General features: G+C 36.6%; 1 protein-coding gene across 1 annotated transcript; it reads left to right on the forward strand.

Moving 5' to 3' along the window:
• The first annotated feature begins 15,555 nt into the window (after positions 1–15,555).
• Positions 15,556–19,447, forward strand: LOC121323493 (probable G-protein coupled receptor 160). Its single transcript, XM_041264579.1, has 2 exons — positions 15,556–15,700; positions 17,094–19,447. Exon 2 carries the CDS (start codon positions 17,190–17,192, stop codon positions 18,150–18,152), a length of 963 nt encoding a protein of 320 aa, XP_041120513.1. The 5' UTR covers positions 15,556–15,700; positions 17,094–17,189; the 3' UTR covers positions 18,153–19,447.
• Positions 19,448–26,257: the final 6,810 nt, after the last annotated feature.

The following is a 26,257-nucleotide window of genomic DNA, read 5'->3' on the forward strand; positions in this document are numbered from 1 at the left end:
GCACCTGATCTGCACTTATCCCTCTACGCTCAGCCCTCTCCATTCTGCAATTACATGAAGTACAGCACTTATAGCAACCTCATAACATTCAGAAATTCATAACAAATATTTCAAACAAACATTTTTGTCTGGTTTCATAGAACCAGTCTTGAGCCCCCTTCACACCAGCATGCTCAGTGTTATGCAGGTCGGCTACATCATTTCACATTGCTTTTTGAAAATGGAACATACAATACTGGGTGACAGACGCCAATACAGTACAGATGCATTCATCCAGGTTTCTCTGGTTTGAATCGTCAGCACAAATGTTGATTAGATCAAATGTTTCTTCATCCCTTAGGGATATATATATATATATATAGATATATATATATATATATATATATATATATATATATATATATATAAAAAAAAACGTTTAAAACATGACCTATCTTATCCCCATACTGACATTTATTTGAAATGTTAAATAAATATATGATGTTTAATATATATATATATTATATATTAGATTATTACAATATATATATATATATATATATATATATATACACACACACACACACACACACACACACACACACACACACACACTCACTACCATAATGGGTTGGGCTTCGAGTGCATCTGTACGACATTTTGTACCATATAATACCTGGGAGAAGAAAAACACGATTCCATACACTTCTAGCAGACTGTATAACGTTAGGTTACTTATCGTATCCCTGGTTCCCTGAAAGAGAAAAGGACCACCAATAGAATTACATATGGGATATGTCTGCCCATTGGATAGGTGTCACTGAGCTCTCTATACTAGAGCTGCCGATAGGCCCCTTCCTGAGATTATGCACTCGGTCCCGCCCACCGAGGGGATAATACTATCATCCAAAGGAAGCCATTTCTCTTTTTCCATCAATCCGTGAGGGTGACCAATGCCACCTTGTGGTTGGTGGTCGACTTCTTTTTCAGGGAACCAGGGTTACAGTAAGTAACCTAACATTCACTTTCAATTCAAAGATGACCACTAATGACATTTCGTATGGGATAATGTATACCAGAGGCATCACGAGGAAGAAGGAATGGCAGCATATGAGGGATTCACAAGCACGGTCTAACCCAGGGGTTAGCAGCGTGAACTTACACCCTCACGGACCCTTGTGCCTATAGAAGGCAAGACAGGGTCTACCACATTAAGACAGTAGAACCTGGTGAGGGTATGCAGCACAGCCCAGCCAGCCGCAGTACAAATATCAGACATCGAGACACCTCTGAAGAGGGCCCAAGATGTAGCCAACACTCTAGTGGAGTGTGCAGCTATCCTACCATGTGGGGGCAAGCCAGCACTATTATATGCAGTCAAGACAATATCCACAATCCAGTTTAACAGACGCTGCTTAGAGAGGGGTTGACCTAGGGTCCGTGTCCCGTGACAGACAAACAGATGGTCAGATTGACGCAGAGCTCTTGTCCTATGCACATAGCATCTCAATGCCCCGTACTGGGCAGAAGAAATTTAATCTCTCATCCTCCATTGAAGCAAACAGAGGTGGATGGAAGGACTCCAATTCCACAGACTAGCGTGGAAGGCTGTGATCACCTTGGGGAGGGTTGGTGCTGTCATCCTCCCAAATACGGATGCAGGAGCTGTGCACAGACAGTGCCTGCAGCTCATTGACCCGCTTAGTGGAGGTGATAGCCAAGAGAAAAGCTGTCTTCATAGACAGGTACTCGTGAGAGCCTCCAGTACAACTTTAAGGATCCATTCGGAGAGAACAGTCCTCCTAGGAGGGCATAATCGCCGAGTGCTTTTAAGAAAACAGGTAGCCAAAAAACGTGCGCCCTGAGACATTGAATCTACGGGGCATAGCAAGCAGAGTGTCTCGTCTGCTGCGTTCACAGATTTTTACGTACTCTTTACTCTGCACACACTCCTAACTCAGGGGAGACGTTAGGAGGACAGAGATGTTATAAACTCCTAGTGGTTTATGTTCGAGCGCTGGATGAGCTTGTATGTATGTCCATATAACCCCTATTTAATCAAGAAAAAATACTCAAGACTCATTCATCTGAAGTTTTACGAATCAGAGCAATGCTCCTTCGCTTTATTAAAATGCTTTTAATATTGGAAAGGCAGTTTGTGCACACCACCAAAATCCATAAACATGCAATAACAATTAACGTTTCTAAGTTAGTTGCAAATTCAGCATTAACACTTCAATTGGCATGACACATCTCCGTGTATCAGTGCAGCCACCGGGCCAGCTATACACACGCCAATGACCTAATACACTTATATGTATTTGTGCATCCACCGGGCCAGCTATACACGTGGTCTAATAAAGCACCCACTTCTATATTTCAGTTCATTCAATATAACACTCTCTCAAAAACTAAACCATAGTTTCAATACCTTATAGCAATGTAACCAATACATAAGATATAATATTGTAGATAATATGCTTATCTCCTATTATAAGGAAAAGTAGCATGAACAAAGGAATCAGAATTGTCTTGTGGAGATCTACAAATGATGGCCCACTTCACTCTACCAAGCTGAGTCTTTTTTGTGGTACCTCATTGTAAAAGACATGAGGTTTTATAGATCTTGGTCTCATTGAATTACATGGAGAGACTTAATCAAGTCCAATTATTAATTTGTTTAGACACTTATCTTTTTTTTGGCATGCAACAACCTAAAATTTTAGGGCCATATGCCAATAACTTTCCAAGATATGACACCTGTTCCAAACACTTGACCATGATCGCATCCACTCATTTCTCAACCCTTCCTGTATCTAAAAAGTTAGGTGAAACACACTTCACAAGACCCTTGCTATTCCTTTATTTTATATGTGTGTATAAAAAGAATAATGTTACTTTGAGTATGAGTGTTGTTTAAAATATATACAACACTATTAGTTATGATGTATTAATGTCTAAGTATATATTCCCTCATGCCATTCTATTCTTCAAATTAGTTTTCCTTCTCTCTTTACAGGCATGTGCTTAACAGATATAATAGGGAACTTCCATCTTATGTTTTTCTAATAGTTTCTCTTCATGGATAATCTATTTGTTTTTTATTTAAGTGTAAGATTGTAATGTCTCTGTCCTATGAGTTTCTTAACAGCATGAACTCAGCTGAACTACGGCCGACCTCCTATTTTTTCAGTAGCACACAAGCCAGCTAAAACCAGTTCGCTAATGGCACACCAATCTTCCTAATTTCCAGCGATAACTAATGTCTTTTAGCAATGTTCCCCCTTCTAGGGTGAGAAGATAATTTCCCTTGTTAAATTTTAACCTTGACACTATAATCTTTTTGATAAAAGAATTCTCGCTCTGTGTGCCAACTAGGCCTCCCTTTACCAGGCATGGCTTTCTCTAAAAAACAGGCTCACAGAAAATTTGAGAAGAAAGTTCACCTTTTTCAAAACCTATCCTCTACTTTTAAAATTACTTTTTATTATTTGTTTAAGCTTCTTATTTTATATCTCAAACAACATCTCTATGTTGCATCATCTTTTAACTCAGAGTCAAACTAAACAGTTTATTCCCTATGGCACACGATTACTAACTATTTTAAATGTAAACTTATCTTGATGAGAAATAATTTCATGTATATTATTATAACAGGCAGTGTTAAGCATATGGTCTTACACACACAAATAGTTTAAAAAGGAAGCATATTAAACCTTATTTCAACATTTAACAACATTTTCTTAGGCTAAAAAGGGTGCTGTAGAAACTTAGCATTCAATTCTGGGAATCAAGCCCATCTTGATAAGAAACTGCCCAAAACTAGCCACTTGTATCAAACTGTACCAGCTTCTAATGTATGATTTTATATAAAGAAAATACATAAGTTTCACAATTACTGACTAAAACAGCATTAAGCGTTACTTTTGATTACACACTTACATAAATCTCCAAACTAAAGATTATACAAACACTACAAAGGATCATAACACATTATTGCATTAATACATTTTATTTTAAATCATCCAATCCATGTCCAGGGTTTCAGCTCGCTCCCAGCAGGACTCCACTTCGGTCTCAGGCTCAGCTCGGGTTGGTTCAGCGAACACGACTCCATCGTCTCGCATCACAAGTGTGAGTCACCATGGCCTTGACTTTGTACCTACAAGACACTTGTACACGCTTAGCAGAGACACCTTCCTCACATTCTAATTTTCCCCAGATGCGCTCATTTCACTAAGTGACCTTTTTCCTCACAACCCATGCATTCAACTCTTTTTACATCCCGTGGATTCACATTCAGATGAGAGAAAGAGATCCCCTCGGAATCATTACATTCAAACAGAATCTTACAGTGTCTCACTAAATGACTGCAAGCTGGACATGGCTTGGGCCCGGTCAGGAGCGATTCACCTCTGCATCTATCACATCCACACATGACAAGAGGATTAGCTCTTATTTCGTTAGTCAGAACCAACTCTGTGCCTCTCACAAACATTCTAGACTGGTACATATTTCTTTCATTCATCTCTTTCTATTCACATAGAGACACTTTAGAAGGGATGCCATTCATCCAGAATACAGTAGGGGGCCAAAACTCACTGTTTTTCATATCAGCAGGCACTCAACTTGTAGTTTGTTTATCATCATCAGTGGGCAAACTCAATACAACTGAATCAATCGAGGAGCCGTAAGCCCTAGCCACTGAGATTCTCCATGCAAAAGGATCCAATGTTTTACTACTTATAATAACTGGTTCGGGGTCACCCGTGACCAGAGACAGCCGCTAAATACACCTTCAAGGTGCAAGGTGACCTACCAGCATCAAGCAGTTCTTGCAGAAACTGTAAGATGACTGACAGAGCAACATATGGGGTCATGGCTTCTAGCCAGACACCAAGCCTGGAAATACCTCCACTTGTAGGTGTACAAGGACCTAGTATGCCCTAGCTCTCTGCAATGTACCCACAACTGCATCTGATAGCGCTTGGGCTAACCGGCGGCCCCTTTCAGGGGCCAGACCCATAGCCAGAACCTGCCTGGATCCAGGATCCTGAGTCGCCACTCTGACGGATGCGGACCGCTCATATGCAATGTCATTGGTGGGCGTCTTCGAATTGAAAGGGAACTACCTCACGCACATGCTCATCCAAACATGTGTCATCGCTGCAGTTATATTCTTGTTCTACCCTTAATAGTAGAATGGTTTTATTATAAATTAAGTGAGGATAATTATTAATGCCAAATTGACTAAATCAGACTTAAGCAATGGTTTGTTAAGTTAGACCAATGTTTCCTAAGGGGCATTCTGAAGCCAAAGGGGGGGGCGTTTACATCCAAGAGGGCCTGAGGGGGGCGTTTTATCTTTTAAAAAAAAAAAAAAAAAAAAAAATGGGGCTGTTTTCTTATTTTAAATTAAGTAAACTTATTTCAATACGCTGATTAACTACTTCCACACAATGTGCCAGAGATGTACTCGGGCATTTATGCCTGTTGCCGTGTTACGTTACACATCTGAATTGCACAGTTTATTCTTGTTGTTATCTAGTGATGTGCATTTAAGGAGATTTTTGGATTCGATTCCGAACCAGGTACTTTGATTCTGGTTCTAAAACTATTTAGAAAGATGTCCGTATGCCAATGGGTGAGCAGAAGTACCGACAATGGTGTGCAATCTATGAAATCGCCCTGTATAATTAAAGTTAACAAAATAATCAATAATCTCCAATTTTCACAGAAACAGTTTTATTACAACAGCGAAAGCCATTGTGTGCTTGCATTTGAACCTTGTTAATTGCAAATTTCACAGAGCTTACAATTAAAAAAAAAAATCTTTAACGACATGATACGTGCAAACAGGTAGGTGTATGTTAGGATCCTCTGCCGAAATACGACCCCATCGGTTTAGGGTTAAATTACTTTTTTAGACCGCTGAAATCTTGTAGTGTTTCACTTTACCCAAAGCCTTTTCGTCACCATCATCATGTAAAAGTGACACTGAATTATTCTCCAGATCTTTTTGCAGAGTGCAAACGTGTCAATTAAAGTGATCAATGTATTTGACAGCAATGTTTTAATAAAAACATAATAGTCGTCACTGCAACCGGATCCCTGATATTTGTATCAGTTCGCCGGTTCCAAAGCAGGCACCGGATCGCATATCTCTACTGCTATCCACAGCAGGTCGCAAGCAAAGATGATATGTCGGCAATATTATTCCAGAGTAAGTAGTTTATGTATGTACACGTACATTATACCAATGACTTGTTTTTGTTTTATGAATTATTTCTCTAATTAAATATAATTGATAAGTTATGTGAAAAAACGGCTTTATAATCGGCGGTAACTCTTATTTATTTATTTTACTTTCGAGGACTAGTTGCGAAACAGTCAGTTAAACAATAAATTAAAAACAAACAAACAAAAAACACGTATTAATACAAAACAACCTTTTAAAACTATGCACTGGCTAAACTGCAGCTAGGTATTGTAAACATAGTTACACTGGAGATAAGTAAACTGCCGTCTATTCAGTTACCGAATCGAAATCGTTGACAGTAGATGTGCTTTAATAACGGGTTATATTACGGTTCCAGTACTAGAACAACAGAACTTAAACGTGTCCCAGCTGCTGCTATCCTTAAACAACCAACAATGCTGGTATTGGCCATTGAGAGAAAGCTAACTAAGCACTGTGTATAAAGCGGCGTTTCTGATTGGACAGTGGAACTTTAAAAGCGTGTTGTTAGATTATGGGATTGGGTTCATTCTACTTCTGTTTATATGTAGATACGTTTTTAGCTTTTTAAACAGATTTAAAGAATGCCATCATTGTAATCACTGTAAAACGATAATTAGGAGGAGGTATTTCGGCAGCAGTGCTTCCTGTGAAATGATTTAGTGTAATAAAACACCTGGCCGAAATCTTCCAGTTTGCAACAGTGACATAGCAGGAAACAGGTGCCTGAGCTACAGCACATTTTACCTCTTGTAGCTGGGTAGACAACAAGGTCAGCTTTATGTTTTCACACGGTAAACACGTAGCCCTTTAGAATGAGCAATTAACAAGCTGCTAAGTAAAATAAATACTGGTTTCTGGCTATACTTGTTTGTTTATTTATTTGTTTGTTTATATTTTAAAATCCCCTGTAGTGGTTGTTAATTAAAATTGTTCAAATACTGTGTTTTAAAAAAAAAAAAAAATTAAAAAAACAATAATAATCCAGTGTCTTGTGTGTCAAGGCGCTGTGCTTCACTTCCGTTTCCTGCCATAGATCACAGAAAGTGCCCTTATGGTTATATTTGTTATGCTGGTGATATACTGCTTTGCACTAGAAGGTGCGGTGGAACAGGACCCCTTCACATCTATCAGATCATTCGAACTGAACATTCCTGAGCACTTATGGAGACAATTAAACCCTTCGAGCTAATGACCCTAGCTATGACTCAGACACGGGCCAGGTGAAAGGCTGGTGAATTAGCCTAATATGCAATCTCCTCCCATCTCAACATGATGAAAAACAGGTTAGATTTCTTGGGTAGATAGACTCTCTCCGCCCCTCACACCTGTTTGGACAAGATTCTCCGATTTCCAGAAAGTACCCTGTTACACACAGAGAAACAAAGAAATATCACAATATTTTATAACATACCTGCATATTCCAAACTAGAACAATAAACACAACCAAAATATCTTCATAGAAGAAAAGGGGAGAACAGCAATAGCATTGACAGGACTAACAGGCACACTTTACTAAATATTAATAACTACATTAGGACTTGATGACCCTTTGTTTTTTCACTCAATCATTTAGAAGAAATCATTTAAGGGTTTGTCAGAATTTATGTACATCTTTTCCTGCACTGATCATCATGTGCGTAGAACATAGATCAATTTGAAAGTAATATATACACACACACACACACACACACACACACACACACACACACAGTACCACTCAAAAGTTTGAGTACACTTTCTGGAAACTAATTTTTTTTCCATAATTGACAATGTTTGACAGCTTATATTTCTATAAATACTTAAAATGAAAACATGTTACAATATACAAAAGAAAACAAAAAGTATCAAAGCAATGTTCAAGAAAATTGTCTCTAAATCTTGGATTCCTCAAAATAGCCACCCTTTGCCTTAACAAACAGCCTCACAAACACAAGGCATTCGGTTAACAAGTTTCAACAGAAAATCACCCAACATGTCTTCCCAGCTCTTTTGCAGCAATTCCCAGAGATGTAAGGCACTTGTGGGTAGCTTTGCTTTGACTCTTCTGTCCAGTTTGTCCCATACAAGTTCTATGGGATTGAGGTCTGGAGACTGGGCAGGCCAGGTCATTAGATTGAGTTGTCCTTCACTTTCCTTCTTCGCCCTATAGTTCTTGCACAACTTTGAGGCATTTCGGGTCATTATCTTGCTGAAGAAAGAAGGACTTCCCAACTAGCTGTAATCCTGATAGAATGGCATGCCTCTGAAGTATGCTATGATAGCCATGCTGGTTGAGCTTGCCATGGACTTGGTAAAGATCACCAACTCTGTCACCATCAAAGCAACCCCAGACCATGACACTGCCTCCTCCATGCTTGACAGTGGGAACCACACATGCAGAACTCATGCGCTCACCCCCTCTGCGTCTTACAAATACTCAGCGGTTGGACCCAGATATTTCAAATTTTTACTCGTCAGTCCATAAGACTGACTTCCACTCCTCAAACGTCCAGTTTGTGTTTTTTGCCCCAGGCAAGTCTTCCTGTTATTCTGCACTCTTAACAGTGGTTTCTTTGAAGCAATTCTTCCAGTTAGGCCAGCTTCACGCAATCTCCTCTGAACAGTTGATGTTGAAACTTCTGTACTTGTAGTAGCATTTAGCTGAGCTTATATTTCAGGGGCAGTTAATCGCCAGTTTCGTAGACTTGTGACTCGATTGAACTTGTTCTCCGATACTGAGGTCACCCTTGGCCTGCCTGACCTTGTTCGGTCCTCAGGAGTGCCAGTTTCTTCAAATTGTTTGATGTTCTTGGCCACAGCAGTTATAGACACTTGCAAAGTTCTTGCAATTTGTCTTAGATTGACCTTCATTTCTTAAATTAATTACATCTTTTTTCTTTGCTTAACTGAGTATATTTTGCCATTTTCAGCTCCCTTACATTCAGGAATGACAAACTTGTGCTTGTGCTACCTATATTTATCGTAAATCATGGACCATCACCTGTTAACAATAATTGGTGACAAAAGGTTACTAAGTTAACTCAGAACATCTAACAAAGACACTTTTATACTTAGGCCAGTGTTCCAACACCGTGTTATACACATTTCAGACTTTTAACGGACTTGGGCTTCAGACTGAAATCCCTTTGCTTTGGGTGACCATTTCATTGAAATTGACAGGATTGACATTTTCATTTAAAAAGAAAATTTGAATGCAGTTCACTTATGATTATCAGCTTATTAGTACACGTATCATATAATGAAATATTAAGTGTTTATAGACACGTTTATACAGTTACAAGCACAGATAATCATGAAAAACCTAATTGCAAGCAGCTGTACTCACTTTTGACTGGTACTAATTTATATATGTTATACACACACTTGTGTTTAATAGTAGTGTTTGGTTTATTAATGAACAAAAAAAAAAAAAAAAAAAAATCACAAAACTGAACTTTGACCCAACGTTCTGAGTGCAGATGAAACCAGTGCTTTATTTAATTTGAGAAGCTGGAAAAAACACTCTGAGAACAAGTAGAGATTAAAAAAAAGATTTCATTCACTTTTAGCTGTTGGCTACAGGCAACTAACAGCTTTGTTTAAATAGCAAAATAAATATTCAGATATCTATTTACAAAAAGGTGTGTTTAATTTCCATAGTCCACACTGAGCATGTTTTTAAAGATAAGACATATGCAAACATTGGTCTGCTGTTCATGTCAGAGTTATGGAAAGAGCAGTTTTATACAATTGCATCATTTTGTGTGTATATAATAAATGTCACATATCTAAAAGCATAATTTGGTAGCAACCAGGAAAACACAGTAGATATAAACGTGTTGTAAACAAAGCATGTCGCTGACATTCATCCCATTCCACTGCTGGAGATACACACTTAGAGCTAGCAAGAAAAAGTAGATTATAAATGACAATGACCAACATTGCTGTATGTGCATAGAAACATTTGACATACAGATGACCTCATATACACCCAGATTCTGATAATCTCAATAATACTACTCAATAATAGGTTCTCATAACTGAACATGCACTTCTAGATAGATGTAAAATGGAATACTGTAAGTTCATACACAGATGGTCTGATACACAGACATCTCCCATAAACCTGATGATGAGATAGTCAATAACACATGTTAAAGAAGGCCCTTAAAGTTTCATCACAAATGTACCAGCGTTTACCTACATATATGTAAAAAAATAGTGACATTTAAAATGGGTTGAAGCTATTTGAAGATGGATGCATATGCATTTCAATAGTTTCAAAGGATTGCACTGAAGAAACAACTGAACAAAATGCTAAGGCAATTTGCAGGCATCATTGTGTAACCAGTTTGATTAAAAGAGAGCTTGGGTATGGTAGAAAAGCTCCTTTTAACACAAGGCAATACTAGGAAACAACTTCCTGTTGTGCTAAAGGTAATCATCCCAAGCAAGCTAACACCAAGCAGTGTTAGTCAGAGGAGTACGTCACAGAAATGACCTTTAGAATGAATTATTTCTGTTTGGGAAAGGTGTTTTGTAGAGACAGTCACTAGAAAAAACAAACAAATACTACTACTAATCACTTACTACCTGTGGTTTACTTTCACTATACTTTTACGAAGGGAACTGCATTTCATTATTGGTATTGGGGTTACAATGAATAGTGCAGTACACTTTTATAAGGACAATTAAGACATGCCTTGGCCACTAAGGCATGCACTATGTGTACTAACATGATTAGTAGCAGAGCACTAGAGCAAAGGTAACAAAGTCACAGAACACATGAACATAAGAAAAGTTATAAGTGAGAGAAGGTCATTTAGCAGCAGATTTATCCAATAACTTTGGCCGGTTCTTAAAGGACACAGTTCTGGAATTAACCCTAATCGCAGTGGTACAAAATGCAGACTAAACATTGCAGTAGATAGTCTAGTTGAGCTCTACTTCAATTTTCACAAAGTAAGGTTTCAAATGTTAACCCAGGACAAGACAAGAATGTGTTTTGAGTGCTTACGATATATTATCAACCCAATGGTCATTTTTAGAAAGTTTAAATAGGCTGAAATGTGGGGGAGGGTGTATGGTTGCTTCCCTTCTCTGGTAATTTGTTTGCCTCATCCAGGTTTGCTGTTCTTATCCCCAGTATCCACTTGCAGGTAGGCAGCTGTTCCTTTGATGGATGGGAAGTGAATGGTATGTAATGGCCAAACTGCTGATCTCTAAATAACTAACATTAGACATATACCAAAAGAAGAGCTAATCCTGACTAAGACATTGAAACAGCATGTGTGTAATTGAGCCTCTCTTTCTTGCATGTCCCAGCCAGGTTATATAGTGGAGCTGGTGTATGTCCATGTCATACTTTAGAATTTTACCCACATGTCCAGTTGTGCTCAAACTAGCTAAACCCTGACAAGTGAATACATATTGTGTTGGCCAACTATCAATTTATTAAGTGTATCATTATCTGTGGCCTTCTGACTGTCCAACCATCTGTCTGTGTATGCCACACATACATTTGTCCATATAATGAAGTTTAAAAACAGGTTTGGGAGGAATGTTTCATTCTATAGCAAAAAGGACAAAAAGTCTGGAAACAAGAAAATATTATACTAGTACTACTACGACTAATAAACCATTTAATTTAAGCCAACAAATCTCTACATTTTTAAGTGAACACCTTGTCACATCACAAACAAAACCTTATTGAATTTCATTAAGTTAAAGGATTTTTTAAAATAATTAACCAGGATAAAGAGCTGTTGTGATTTACATTTCACTAACAAGGGAGTCCAGACAGCAGCGGCACGAAACCTCACAAACGGATAATGAAATTGTAAAATAGCAAAACTGTTTCAAACTTACCAGCATTATCTGCACTTCTCATGTGCTTTGTGCAAATCCTGATAGTTCATGTTGCACAAGTCAAAGACTATGCATGTGCTGTTATTTGTATAGAAGTCTGCCCATGTTCAGTTATCATTCTGTTACATCACCTGTCAAAGTATTAATGGAGTTTTTCACAGTGCTACATTGCACTTATGAAGGTTCGTCAAAGGAGCTTTGAACAGAGATGTCTATCTTGCTATAAATTCTTCACGGTCTACAGTAGAAACAATTGGCATTGATAAAGGAAGGATTCTGAGCTCAGTGTTAGCTTTACTGTAAGCACAAGAAGTGGCAGCATAGGCTAATGCATGGGTGTGGCACCCAAGGCAATGTTTAACACTTAGAGTTCAATTAGCTCAACTGGTTCAGCCAGTTTCTGTATTCAAATGAAAGCACGGGGCAGGAAATGGGGTTCCATTTGAAGGATTCCACCACCTTAAAGAGGCAGTCTTGTATTAGCGGTATGATAAAACTAGACTGGTTATACAATGCTTGCTGTTAGATAAGTGCTAACAAATGCTTTGAAGGACATGTCCTAACCTTTATTAACATTAATATTACCCACACTTTAATTGTACTGAGAATCACATTTAGGAGTCAGGATATACAAATATTCTAAATACACTGCAATATAAACATTCTGGTACCTTTGCTGTTAGTCACATGGTTTGATGGCGCCTAGACCACCGATACAAGATGAAAGATGCAATTTTATTGTTTTTTTTTTTTCAACCTTTCTTTTACAAATGTAAGATGTCTATTTGCTACCAGTCTGCATTGTTTTGAGTTAACTAATATTGAGATTGAATCCCCTCTGTCTATATCTAGCTTTGAGAGGTTGTTAGCAGGTGGCATTAACAGAGATGTGTCACGAATGAACCAAACCTGTCCTCCCTTGTACAGGGTGTGATCACCTTTGAGTGAAAGGTGTATGCAGCAGAGACAGATGGTTATTTGATAGAAACTTTATTTTATTTGAAGTCTTCACACTTATGGTGGGAATAGGAATGTTGAGATGGAATCTCTGCTAACAAGATTGAAGTTTTTGCAGGTATCAGGCTTTTAGAGACACACCTGTGGTGGCTTTGACAGACTCACAGAGCAGAAATCGACCCAAGACTGTGACAGCTACTGGAAGCATGCTGATCTTTGGGATGCAAGTTTAACATTTGTGAAACTGCATGTGTGTTAAAATGTTGTAATAACTGTACTGTGTTTTAAAGAATACAAAGCCAGCAGAAATACTAAACAAATTGTTAAAACACACTCTATATTAACCTATAGTTATGTTAGAGTATTCTATATCCCTGTTTATTCTGTTATAACAGTAAAAAAATGTTATTGTATCTTTAAGTCTGAATAACAAGGGTAGCTAGGTTGGGGTCTTGCTACTCTGCCATGAAACCCATTTTTACCCAGTGTCTTTCTGATGGGAGTCATGAACACTGACCTTAGCCGAGGCAAGAGAGGTCTGCAGATCACTGGATGTTGTTCTAGGGTTCTTTGTGACTTCCTGGAAGATTTTCCGCCTTGGTCTTGGAGAGATTTTGGCAGGATGGCCACTCCTGGGAAGATTCCCTACTGTCCCAAACTTTCTCCATTTGGACAATATGGCTCTGACTGTGGTTTGGTTGAGTCCCAGAGCCTTAGAAATTGTTTTGTAACCATTTCCAGACTGATAGGCATCAACAACTTTTTTTTCTCAGAGGTCTTCAAGAACTTCTTTTGATCATGGCACAATCTGCCACTTGAACCTGTGTGCTGACAATTTCACTCTGATGGTTAGGGTCAAAGTTAGTCAGCTTTATATTGGGCAGGGCTGGCCCAAATCAGGCCTGATTGTTAACCAAAGTATTCAAACAGCTGACCCTAATTATCCCTTTAACTGGGTTGAGTTAACTAGAGGGGCATTAACTTTTTCACACCTGAAGATTGCATGTTTGATTACTTTGCACACCAAACAAATGAAAGAAGCACCAAACTTTGTTTTTTTCTCTCAACTCCCTCTATATACTACGACTACAACCCACAAAAAGATCAAACCAAATTCAATGTGAAAAATGTGCAAAAATGCAGAAAATCAGACAGGGGCAAATACTTTTTCACGGCACTGTATATCAATAAAAAAAGTACCTGTGAATCTGACAGATGGAAGGTCAAAGTTCTGTTTTAAAAATAAAACAACAAATCAGTTTAATAAATAAATACAATTATTTATATTTTCATAGCAGTTGTAAAGGTTAAATTTTTTTAAAGTGAGTATATAGTATATTGCATGCACTATTACCTGCAACCAGAAAATGTGCAACCAAATATATACTTATGAAATAAGAATTTGTACAAATGCAACAAATAGTACAGTGTCAATGAGTAAGGGTTATGGTATGAAATAAATATAGGCTACTTAATGGTTATTTAAATAGCCATCCTCTCATTCTTAGTATTATCATTTTAACTAGTTAATTTCAGTGCATTATTATTATTATTATTATTATTATTATTATTATTATTAGTAATATAATACTGTAATAATGATAATTAATTCTGTAGATAAGTCATTAAAAATACATTTACGTTTTGCCATTTTTCTTGGGCTAACCCATCTGAACTGAACAGCTACAATACTAAATTCACGTATTACACATAATTGTATGTTCATATTGAATATAAACTAAATGAAAACGCACGTACACTGAGGAAGAAGCTTGTACGTCTATCTGTGTTAATCACCACATAAAAATTATGTTCTTGATTACCCTATCCCCTTTTTTTTTAAACTAAATTATAAAGCGGTTGTTTACGTTATTTTGACAGAGTAGTAGCTGAAAAACCGGACATTTAAAAGATTTTGAGTAAAATGTCGTGACACCAGGACCTTTAATGGAAAACCGTGAAGTCTGACCACCCTAAATATAACCTATATAATTATAAAATTAAAAATTATATAAAATATATAATATAAATGGTGAAAACATGGTGCAAATATTAATGTGATTTGAACGTGCACGAAAAATGAAAAACTGGCATGAGCACAATCTGTATGAAAGACAATATAAACGGCCAAATTTACAACACAAATTACAGCAATTTTTTTTTTTTAAAAAAAAACACAAAAAAAGTTAATTTAAGAGAGCCATGTCTACATATTTGCTTGAAACATTCACAGTTGAAACATAAATACTGTATTGAAAATTGATTACTAATTTGTTAAAACTAAACAAGCAAAACTACGTTTAAAATCTAGCAACGCCGTTCACACTGCTTCTGTCTGTAAACTTCCCTTATCACTATATAACAAACATGTTAATGTTGCTGTTATATTTGTGTTCAGAAATTATGCTTTGAATAACGAAGTATTATAATACGACAGTGTTTTTTTTTTTTTTTTGGACAAGGCTATGACTGTAGACTGCAACAAAGGTGTGTTCTTAATCTCATTTAACTCAGTTTCCTGCAACTCGCCCCACCCCTGTGTTTGGATGTCGAATTTCAGTCAGCGAGTTTGGAGGTGTAGGCGAGGTCTGCTCTGAGATGAATTTACTTTTGTTGTCTGGAGGCAAAAGAGAAAAACCACAACAATTTGTTTGTGAACGACGTTCCTGATTGAAGGTAATTATTGTATGTTTTTTCGTGCCCGCGTTTTGTTGGTTTTTACCCTAATATTAACTTCTGAAATACAATAATTTGTAGTTCATCTAATAATTTACAGGTAACAATGTCTGCAGTTGCAATGAAATCAGAAGAATGGTTATTGAATGATATAGGAAAAACGTCTCTTTTTTTTTTCTTTTCTAAATGTATATAACAAAACCACTTGACAGCAGTTTTGACTCGGCTATGATGAGACTGCATCGGACTGCGACCATGGTCACCAAGTTTAAACTTGGACATTGTCTACCGTTACGACTGTTTTACAGCAGAACTGAGTGGTATCTTTAAACAAAAAAATAAAAAATAAAATAAATACAAAAAATCCTGTACTTACGCGACGGATATATTTTTTAAAAGAAAGTAAATCTGACAACGTTGTGATAACGGATGTCATAAACCAAATATTCCTGTTTAACGCAACCTGAGGTAAATATACACCTGAGTAATGTTTTGTACTTTGTCTAAAAGCAATAGAAAGTATAAAGCTGATTCAAAGATTGCTTCAGTATGTTTTCTATTGTTCCAAGTATAACTCAGTTGAAGTGAAAGGGCGGTATTGCGCCTAAGTAAACGCCGCTCAACAAACTGTTTATAACACGCACTGTGAAAGACTTCTTGCAGAAACGTTTCTTTTAGTGATATAGTTTGGATTTTATATAGCGTAAAATCCCAAACACTAACTGAATAAGATGTTAATATTTCAGGGTTAGTTTACGAAAACAACAACAAATAAACTGACAGTTTAAAAAAAAAAAAAAAAAAAAAAAAAAAAGGTATTGCTTGAGGATTGTGTGTTGTATGTGTGTGTGCTACATCTCTCATATACTCGTGACTATAGAGCATTTCAAAACGGCATGCTAACCAAGCCCACGGAGGCATTTCCAGCAAATAAGTGTAAAAATGGGGTAAGACATGACTTATCAGCTTCCCAAATCTCAGAATCTAATTTACATACAAGCAATCCGATTCAGAGGTGAATATCAGGTGAATACTAAGGGAGGGAGGGGGGGTTGGGGGGGCACAGAAAAGCAGGTTGTGTGCTTCAGTTTTGAATGCTGGCAGACGACTGGGAAGTTGTTCATAGCCTGTATCAGTTCTATAGTATGTTAAATAGATAGCCTTGAATTGCGCTAAAACTATTATTCATGTTTTTTCTTTAACATTTAAAGTACTTTAACATCCTTGAGTGGTAAAGTTTGCATGTGAAAATCAGTTAAAACTGCCTAAAGCTTTAGTAAACCCTGGAAAATAAACAGCCTGTGTATTAGAGAATGTGGATCACATTTAATCTGTTTACGAGAAAGTGTTTTAAGTTTAATTGTTGAACCTCAGTTTGTGCTTTTAATTTCAGACCAATACCAAACAACTGATAGTCTCCTAATGGTGCCTACTGTATCTTCAACCCCTACATCACGACAGTTTGGAAGATCTGCACCCTGAACAGATAATGGATGTGGTAAGTGACAGCATCTGTAGGATACAGCTGGCACTGGCTGTGAAAGCCCTGTTGAACCTGGCTGTCATTGGTTTGAATTGGCAGTACATGCACAAGAGCTTCATGGGATACTTCTGCATTTCTCTGTCATTCCTTGACCTCATCCACACTGTCAACTTCTCCATCATTTACTGGTTGACAAACTTTGCCATCCTGGGTTTCCATATTACCGTCTACCACATTTACCTCCTTCTCCAAATCTCCACGCTCACATATAGCATCCTGCACTGGCCCGTTTTCATAATCGCCGGGCTGGACTACTACTGGACTTTCCCTTTCTCCAAGCCTTTAAGCCCGACCCGAAAGGCTGTGTATGCGGCGTCCCTTGCTCTTGTGTGGATTTCAGCCGTAATGTATGTGTTTTTTTTTTCTGATTATGATTCTGAAGACAGTTTCTCACCCATGGAGCACCAGAGTTTTCTTCTCATCAAGTCCCAGTGCGCATCTCTCTCCTTGGTGGTCCTGGCAGTTATTACCTGTGTTGTTATTTACTGCCGGTCTGGATTACTGAGTTTGTTCAAATCCTTCAGGGGCGAGCCCTACACAGAGGGGTCTACCTGTGTTTTCTTCTACAAGCTGGACTTGGATGAGGGATACAAGAAGCCGACCTTGACTTACATTGCTGTATGCTTTATTGGTACCTGGTTTCCATTTGTTTATTTGCAGTTAATCATTATGGTGTTCAGGATAGAAGTCGTCCCCTTCCTGGAGTTGAATGTTCCTTGGCTTTGCTTTCTCAATAGTTTCTTGATAGGAGCAGTCTATTGGCACTTGAACCAGGACGTTGCTGTTTTAAAGCACTCTGAAATTCCAGATGGTTTCTGCAACTGGACTTTTGCCCCCAGTCCTGATTGCATAAAGAAGGCATTACCAGATACAACGTCAGTTACAGTAGCACTAATTATCACTCCCTAGAGCCACACTGGAATAGCCAGAGATGAGGTCAGTAGACCCAGGCAGCAAGCAAGAATGGTTAGAATCCTGCTTGCACAAAATTGCTGATATTGGCAATGGAAAATTGGATGGGAACGATTTACTTTGTCACGTAAAAGGAATATTTGGCTTGACACTGGAAACAGAGGTCAGCCATTGATCTTCAGTTCTAATTGATAAGTGAGTTGTAAATTGGCGAGGTGACATTTGAATCAGACGTTTCAAACAGGGTACAAAATCCACGGTAAAATTGGCAAAAAAAAAAAAAAAAAGATTTAAGTACACATCAGTCTACATACGATATTTATGCATGCACTTCTATGTCTTTTCAGGGACTCTCTTAGCATTGCACAATGCACTCAGTTGTACTGGAGCTATTCTTTACTTGATCTAAAATGACTATCAAGGAGATTTGAATCGTACACACTTAAAACATACCAGAAAGTATATTCATGCACTTGTTAGAGTGTGTTATGTAATGCACCCAGCAACACATTATTTTGTAAAAGAAAATGAGTCAGACAGCCAACAGTGTAATGTGAGAGCAAGGGACGTAAACACAACAAGTCACTAAAAGTTAATGTAATAGATAACCAAAAAACCTCCAAAACAGCCTCATAACGTTTGATATGAAAGCAAACCTACAGTCATGAGTAATTGTTCTCTAAGATACCTAGATTCCAAAACCATTTGAAAGTTAAGAACAGCCCTTTAAACTCCTATCACAAAATAAGCATGCATGTATGACAAAGTAGGTCTATCCCTTAAAAACATTTACCATTGTTTTATTAAAATCACTCTTGCTGTTACAGTAGTTTGTAAAATTAATAAATACATACATTTTATGTTGCTAGTAAGGGGGCTCCTGTTATACACTTTATTATACTAAATTTAAACACAAAATAAATCGAACATTTGTCAGGGGGACTGATGATTTGCTTCATACTGAACTACTGTTCTGGATTTGCACAACAGAAACCAGTTTATCTAGTTGTGATTTAAATGCTTTTCCTATTGCTATAGACTAGTGTTTGTGCCTTATACAAATTTTCATGTATATGTACATAGCTTTTATGTATCTTTAAAAAAAAAAAAAAAAGTTTTTTTTCTATTATACTTGTCATACAATGATTGTATATTTATCATATTACCTTGAATGTATCTGAAATGTTCTGTGCCTTCATAATTGTTCTCTTTGTATGTATGTTTATACCACTGTCCTGTTGTAGGTAGTATACATCTGTTTAGAAGTAAATAAATGCTTTTGTTCATTGTTATGATGTTTAATTTCCAATTGTGACTCCGGTTGTATAGAACAGGACCAAGAAGCCAGTTTGTTGGCAAACATGATTAAAATGTGGTATTGGGGAAATCTCAGTCGCCACCTCAATCATCTCTTATGTAACAAGGAAGGATTGCATCTGAAATTCAGCCATCCTTGCCTTGTATTTCACAACATGAAAACAGAAACTGTTTATTTGCATTAACATTTCCCTTGTTTTCATAGATGCATGTGTTCCTCACCACCTCTTCTTGCCTGGAAATGGTGACCCTTAACTGTGAAGCTAATGGTACAACCCCAGATTTACCAGCATTGGGAAGTTTAGAGTAGCCTACCAAAATATTTTTACACACACATGTGTTCTATAAAATGGCATTTCCATTGGTGACTGACATTCCAAATCCACAGCTTAAATTTTCTTTAAAAAAGTGATGCAACCAGTGGTTTGCATCGGTATAACCAAGCTTTTTTTTGGTATTATTGGTTACTTTTAGAAATGTTTATCTATAAGGATTAACGTGCATTCATGTTATTCATTTTAGTGTCCAATGGCATGCATTTGCCTTCCAAAGGCTCATCATAGGTGCAATCCCCAGTTTAAATTGTAATTTAGGCCTGCTTAGACTATGTACATGATTGAACAGTTCCTGAAATTAATGAGGGCCCATCCATCTTCCACCGGACCATTATCCAGTGCATGAAACGCCCTGCCATGGCAGTTTACGTCCCTAAAAGCTTCTTAACAGTAACAGAAGCAAAATGTGGTTATCGAAAAAAAAAAAAAAAATGCTTTTATGAAATTGAAAGAAAACTCTCACAACCAATGAGCTTGACACTACAGAACTTTACTTGAATTTAATCCAAGTTCTATACAGGGTATTTACAAGAGTGAAAAATGAAAATACACACAAAATACAATTGAGGTATAAGCTGAAAGCATGATATAGTCTTTTAAAATACTATCCATTAAGATGGTTAGAGAGATAGATCTGTGTCATTTGCTTAGATTTTTTTCTTGATTTGTTATCTTGAGGTAGAGGACTGTCTTGTTTCATGCAATGCCAGAACATTTGTTTTATCACACTGTATATTACTGGCAACTTTAGTAAGTTATGCAATAATTATATATAGACACTTTCATATGAGTATTAACAGCAACATTTTAAAAAATAAAATAAACACATTTACAAAGCCATATTGAAATCATAGCAAAAGTTTATTTTTCTTAGTTACATTTTTCAGTTTGAAAACAAACCTTAGTACCAAGAAAGATAACTCATCAGCCTCCTCACAAATGATGGTTTTATTTCCAGTTTTGTGCCTTTTGCATTTGGACAAAATTGAGTAACTTACATTGGAGGAAAGATTTGAAAATTGACTCCACAGACAAATTTAATATCTGATTTAGGCTTTAGTTTTCACATAGTGACTGGGGTGCTAACACAAATAAGTCAATTAGTTTATGTAGACATATCAGTGTTTGCAGAGGTGGTTGTGAATTTGAAGCCTAGCTTTATATGAAACCCTTAAAAAAAACTAAAAACTTTCTATTGTGATGCTGGTGTGTTATTGGCAATAATTCAGTTATTACATTGTTAAAAGTGTAATGTCTGGTGCCAGCTGATAATTAAAGGGCATAATCCAAATTTTGCAACATCAAAAAAACTGCCTGGAATCATCCAAAAGGTTGGAATTATCCAGTAGAAATAAAACACTGTATGATGATAAAATGAACAATTCAAGCACATCTCGTTATAAATCACTTTAACATTTAATTGATCAAAAAGACAGGATGCTGACCACTTTATTAAATGCCCAAAGCACTGGACATAATATAAAATAGTTAAGGAAATCTTTCAATAGAAATAGAGACTGCTGCCTTTTAGATATCACACGTTGGCTTTTTTTGTAATTCAAAATTATCTGAAACAAAAAGATAGTATATTCTCAAGGCAAATACCAATAAAGGACAAAACGAGCAATTAAAAAGATAGAGACTGCACACATGCATTTACAAGTAAACACCTGTATCTGTTTTTAGCAATACAGGTGCAACTATCAGGCCTGTGCTTCACTTAGTGGGCGCTATCATGTCATCAGGAAGACAGCTGCAGAAGCGGTCCTTCTACTTTAATCTATTTAATTATAAAATGTAGATCAAAAGCGCCCCCTAGTGCCCAAACAGCAGTTGCACTTAAAGCAAATGCTGCAGTGTTTGAACATTACAAAATACTGCAGAAGAAAAACAAAATGCAGCGCCATACACTTATGCTAAAATGTCAGAAGTTGTAATTACCAGGCTAGATGTAACTGTTTATCATTGCCATTCACATAAAAAAAAAAAAAAAAAAAACATTTAGCATGTTTATTACATAATGTATTTAAATACTAATTATTATTAATAATAATAAATGCATTTTCCCCATAAACACAGAGCTAATTCAAAGTATGCATCATTCTTTGTTTCAGAACCAACAACATTGCAAGCCATTTTAATACTTCTATTACATTACCTACACTTCAATGATACAAATCTTACTGTGTAGTCTGTCAGAAAGCTGTTCTAGTGTAACAATGGATTGATATAATTAGACAGTTCGAAATAGTGTACCTTGTAATGTGTGTGTGTGTGTGTGTGTGTGTATATATATATATATATATATACACACACACACACACACACACACACACTCAATCGTAAAAAAAAATTCAGGTACAAGTCTCTATTTAACCCTTCAAATACCCGAATACGTTTACAGAAATGTGGAACTCAACCCTGTAAAATACTGAAGAGCTGTCCAAGCTTTTTTGACAAAAAAGAGCCACACTGTTCACCATTAACAAGCCAGAATACCACCATAAGCATAATTACAAAAAAAATGTAATAAAGCCATTTCAAAATAGGGGTAATTGCACCCCTTTCCACCAAAGAAACGTCTGCATCACTACCAAGCATGTCTTTGTTTGTATTAGACTAAGGTAGATGAAACACTGACCAGTTCTAAACAATTACGATTTCAGAGTCCTTGTCTGGTGTTTTACACATATTCAGGTCATTTTAATGGTTAAATTAACTAGGTATGAGAGCCTTAAATGGTTAACCTTTACATAAAGAAACCGTTATGGATATTTACAGCTGAAGAGCCATAGTTTGGACAGCCCTTGGGTACAGTATTCTCAGTTTAAAACAAAGTGAAACTCGTTTTCTGCCAGCCGACAGTCTAGCCTTGGCATACATACCTCAAATCAAAAACACTTGCAGCACAGCTTTGTGGAGAAGTAAACAGACTGCAGTTGTGCAGTTTGCAATTCCTTTAGAAAAGTTTTTATTTATATTTCTTTTTTGTGTTTTATTTCCAGCCTTTATTTCAACTTTTTGCTGGACTGGTACTACTTGAACTAACCTTTATAAATTATCTGTGTTAATTATAAGAAGAATAACTACAATATAGATATACAAATGGAATATAAACCTTATTGATTCAATACAATAAATATTTGTTAATATAGTAATAAAAAAGATAATATATGCCTTTTGACTGAGCCAACTACATGACATGTTATGCATTTTATTTTTTTAATATAAAACATGATTTTCCATATGAAAAAAAAAAAAAAAAACACAAGGTTACGCTCTAGTGTTTGAGACCAATATAATCTATCAAATATATTTTGTGGCTGCAAATTAAAAAAAAAAATCCTCACTTTCAGATATTTATATTATATATATATTATATATATATATCTATATATACTTACATATATATATATATATAATTCTTTTCATATACACATATCATTAAGAATTTTAATAAAGGAATTAGGAATTCCATAAAGGAATGTATGGTTTTGTTTGTTTTTATTGCAGATGCATACCCAAAGTTAATCATTTAGTTGGACTGGGCCATGGTATTTTGTTCTTGTATTCTACATATTTACATGTGTAATTGTAACCGTACTTGTTGCCCCATAAAACAGAAAGCTGATACTATCATTCAATTAGAAAATGCATTTTACACAGACTGAAGCATGCATTTATAAAAATCTAACCATTGTGTCTTTGTGGCTCAGCATCTGCTATTTATTTTATTTTTTTTAGACATGTACGCATGGTTTGCAGTTCAGTATGTTCAATGTCATTTAAAAAAGGAACCTTAGGCACCATTGACCATATTTAAATGAAGCTGAACCCAGTCTCCATGCCTGCAACACTGAGTCCATGTGAAATCTGCCACCGTTTAACTAGTTCTTCATCCATAACCTAAAAACACACTGTCATACACACCGAGGTAAAACTGTGAAAGAATCATGATAGCAATGTGTTAAATGAATCAATTACATGTTCTGAATTGGAGCGATCAGTGCTTGCACACACGTCATGTTCGTATGTGGCCTAATTGATAGGCATATGACAACTGCAGAATGTCAGAAAATTCAAAACACGTCTATTTCCTTGCTTTCAGTAAGTGAGACTTGATGGCTTCAATGTGTTTAAACCAAAACTGTGAGAGTTTTACCTCAAACCCAGTTCTTTATTTTCAGAGCATTTATGAAACACTTACAAATTTAAGAGGGTATTTCCATTTGAAGTTAAAAGAAATATTTAGGAATACAAAGTAAGCTCCCTGTCGGTATTTTGAATTATAATTCTCACTTTAGACACTCAGATATTTTTGTTTGTTCAGTGTCTTCTTTTTTTTGATGGTTTACATCAAACCATTCTTTTCCTCTGACACTCGATAGGACTTTCCAGTATATCTCAGCAGGCCACCTCTTCAGCTGTGCCGAGGACAACAAGCAATTTCACACTTGAAAAAGCTCAGGGGGCTGGAATCAACCAGTCAGCCCAACAAAGCTACTGTGGTCATCCGGCTCAATTCAGGTGTGATAGATTACCGAAATTCAGTTTGCATCACAAGATGCTGAAAAATACATTTCAAATCAGCAAGGTATTGTTCTTCCACTATTATTGCAAAAAGTTACAACCAAAATTTAAATCAATCTTTTTTTGTTGTTCTACCCCTACAATCTCAGTATGCTTGTATATACTTGTAGTTAAATGAAATGCAACTCTTTAGTTTTGGTCTGTTTTTATCATGATCATGTTTCTGAATAGCTCTGAATGCATGGTATAATGAATTGGGAACAGTGTAGAAGCTTATTTATTCCAGGTGACTAGCTCAACCTTAGCACAGATGAGGATCTGTAGTGAGTTTTGACAGTCTGTCCATTTCACTGAACAGATATCCTCACCACCAGAACTCATATCCCAACTGGACACTATCTGTTAGACATGCTAGGAATTGGTCAGGTACGAGGAATTAATTACAGTCTCTCAAGTGCAGAACCTTAAACTCTTCACTGCCCCACATCTCAAAATATAAGGCATGAACATGCTTTATGCTGACCAGTGGCTGATTTGCCATCAGTTTCTTAGGGTCTTTCACACCTAGTTCGTTTGGAGAGGATAATTCGTACTAGAGTTCAGTTAACACCTAAGTCCGGTTCTTTTGTGCAAGTGTGGAACATCAAAAATATTAGTTTCACATCACAGTGAGCACCAAACAAGAGGACTAGGACTCAAACTCGTGGGGAAATAGTGTTTAGAATTCACAATGTAACAGAAACCGAACTGACTGGTGGTGATGTAATGCATAACCCACTGTATATATTATAATTTATATTTATAATTATTATTTTTATGTTCATATATAAATATCTTGCATAATTGGTCTTTCTGCCTTGACATACTTTTTCTGCGTTTATGTGTCATTACAATACAGTCATATTGAGATGAGAAAGGTTGATCAACAGGGTTTGACAGGGACAGCTTACAACTCATCAATGTTGGGAAAAGGCCACTGGCAATGCAACAGCCGACAAAAATTGAAAAAATAAAGCATTCTTGGACTCGCTTGGAGGACAAATGCAGTTTGTTTGAGGTCTTCTGGTGTGAAACCAATCAAAGCAAAATTGCAACATTTTAGTTTGTTTGCAAGTGAATTCTAAATCGCATCTTAATAAACAAACTAGGTATGAAAGGGCCCTTAAAGTTATCTTATCTTCTGCTAAATCACACATCTCAAATGATTAACTGTGCCATTAAACCTTAACAACCATACCGACTGGAAAACAAAGGCATTCTACCCAATCGACACAGACAATGACTCCAATGGGAATACACTGTATTACAAATAGGAGTACAGCAAAGCTGAAAACTGTAGTGCAATATTGGGAAGTCTGTGAATGCCAAAGAAGTTTCTTATGAAAAACACATTATTTACACGAAACACCTATTACACAAAATAAAGCTTTGCATGCTTCACAGTTTCAGATGAGGTTTAACAATAACCAATGTAGTACGTACCATTAGATAATAAACACGCACGCACACACACACACACACACACTGTTGTTCAACATGTGGCTCAGTATTTAAGGTAGTATAAGTTGAATATTGGTGAAATGTATCTTTGTTTTTCTAGTAGTCGGCTTGGTTACCCATTTACAAGTGACCAAGTAGTTCAGGTTAGTTATTCTTGGTTATGTGCCCAATGTAGATCCACAGAAGCAGGTTCCTGGTCCTCTTCACAGTGAGAGCAGCCTGTTTCCCAATTCATTCATAGGAGGTTTATATGAAACTCCTAAACCAGGTGACGTTCAGCTCGTGTACAAATACATATAATGCCTGCACTGTCCAAAGAATTGTTTGAAAATTAAAATACAAAAGGCAAAATTCTTGCAAGTAAAACTTAAACACACACACACACACACACACATATATATATATATATATATATATATA

Source organism: Polyodon spathula, chromosome 11, assembly GCF_017654505.1.
Source record: "Polyodon spathula isolate WHYD16114869_AA chromosome 11, ASM1765450v1, whole genome shotgun sequence".
Taxonomy (NCBI): domain Eukaryota; kingdom Metazoa; phylum Chordata; class Actinopteri; order Acipenseriformes; family Polyodontidae; genus Polyodon; species Polyodon spathula.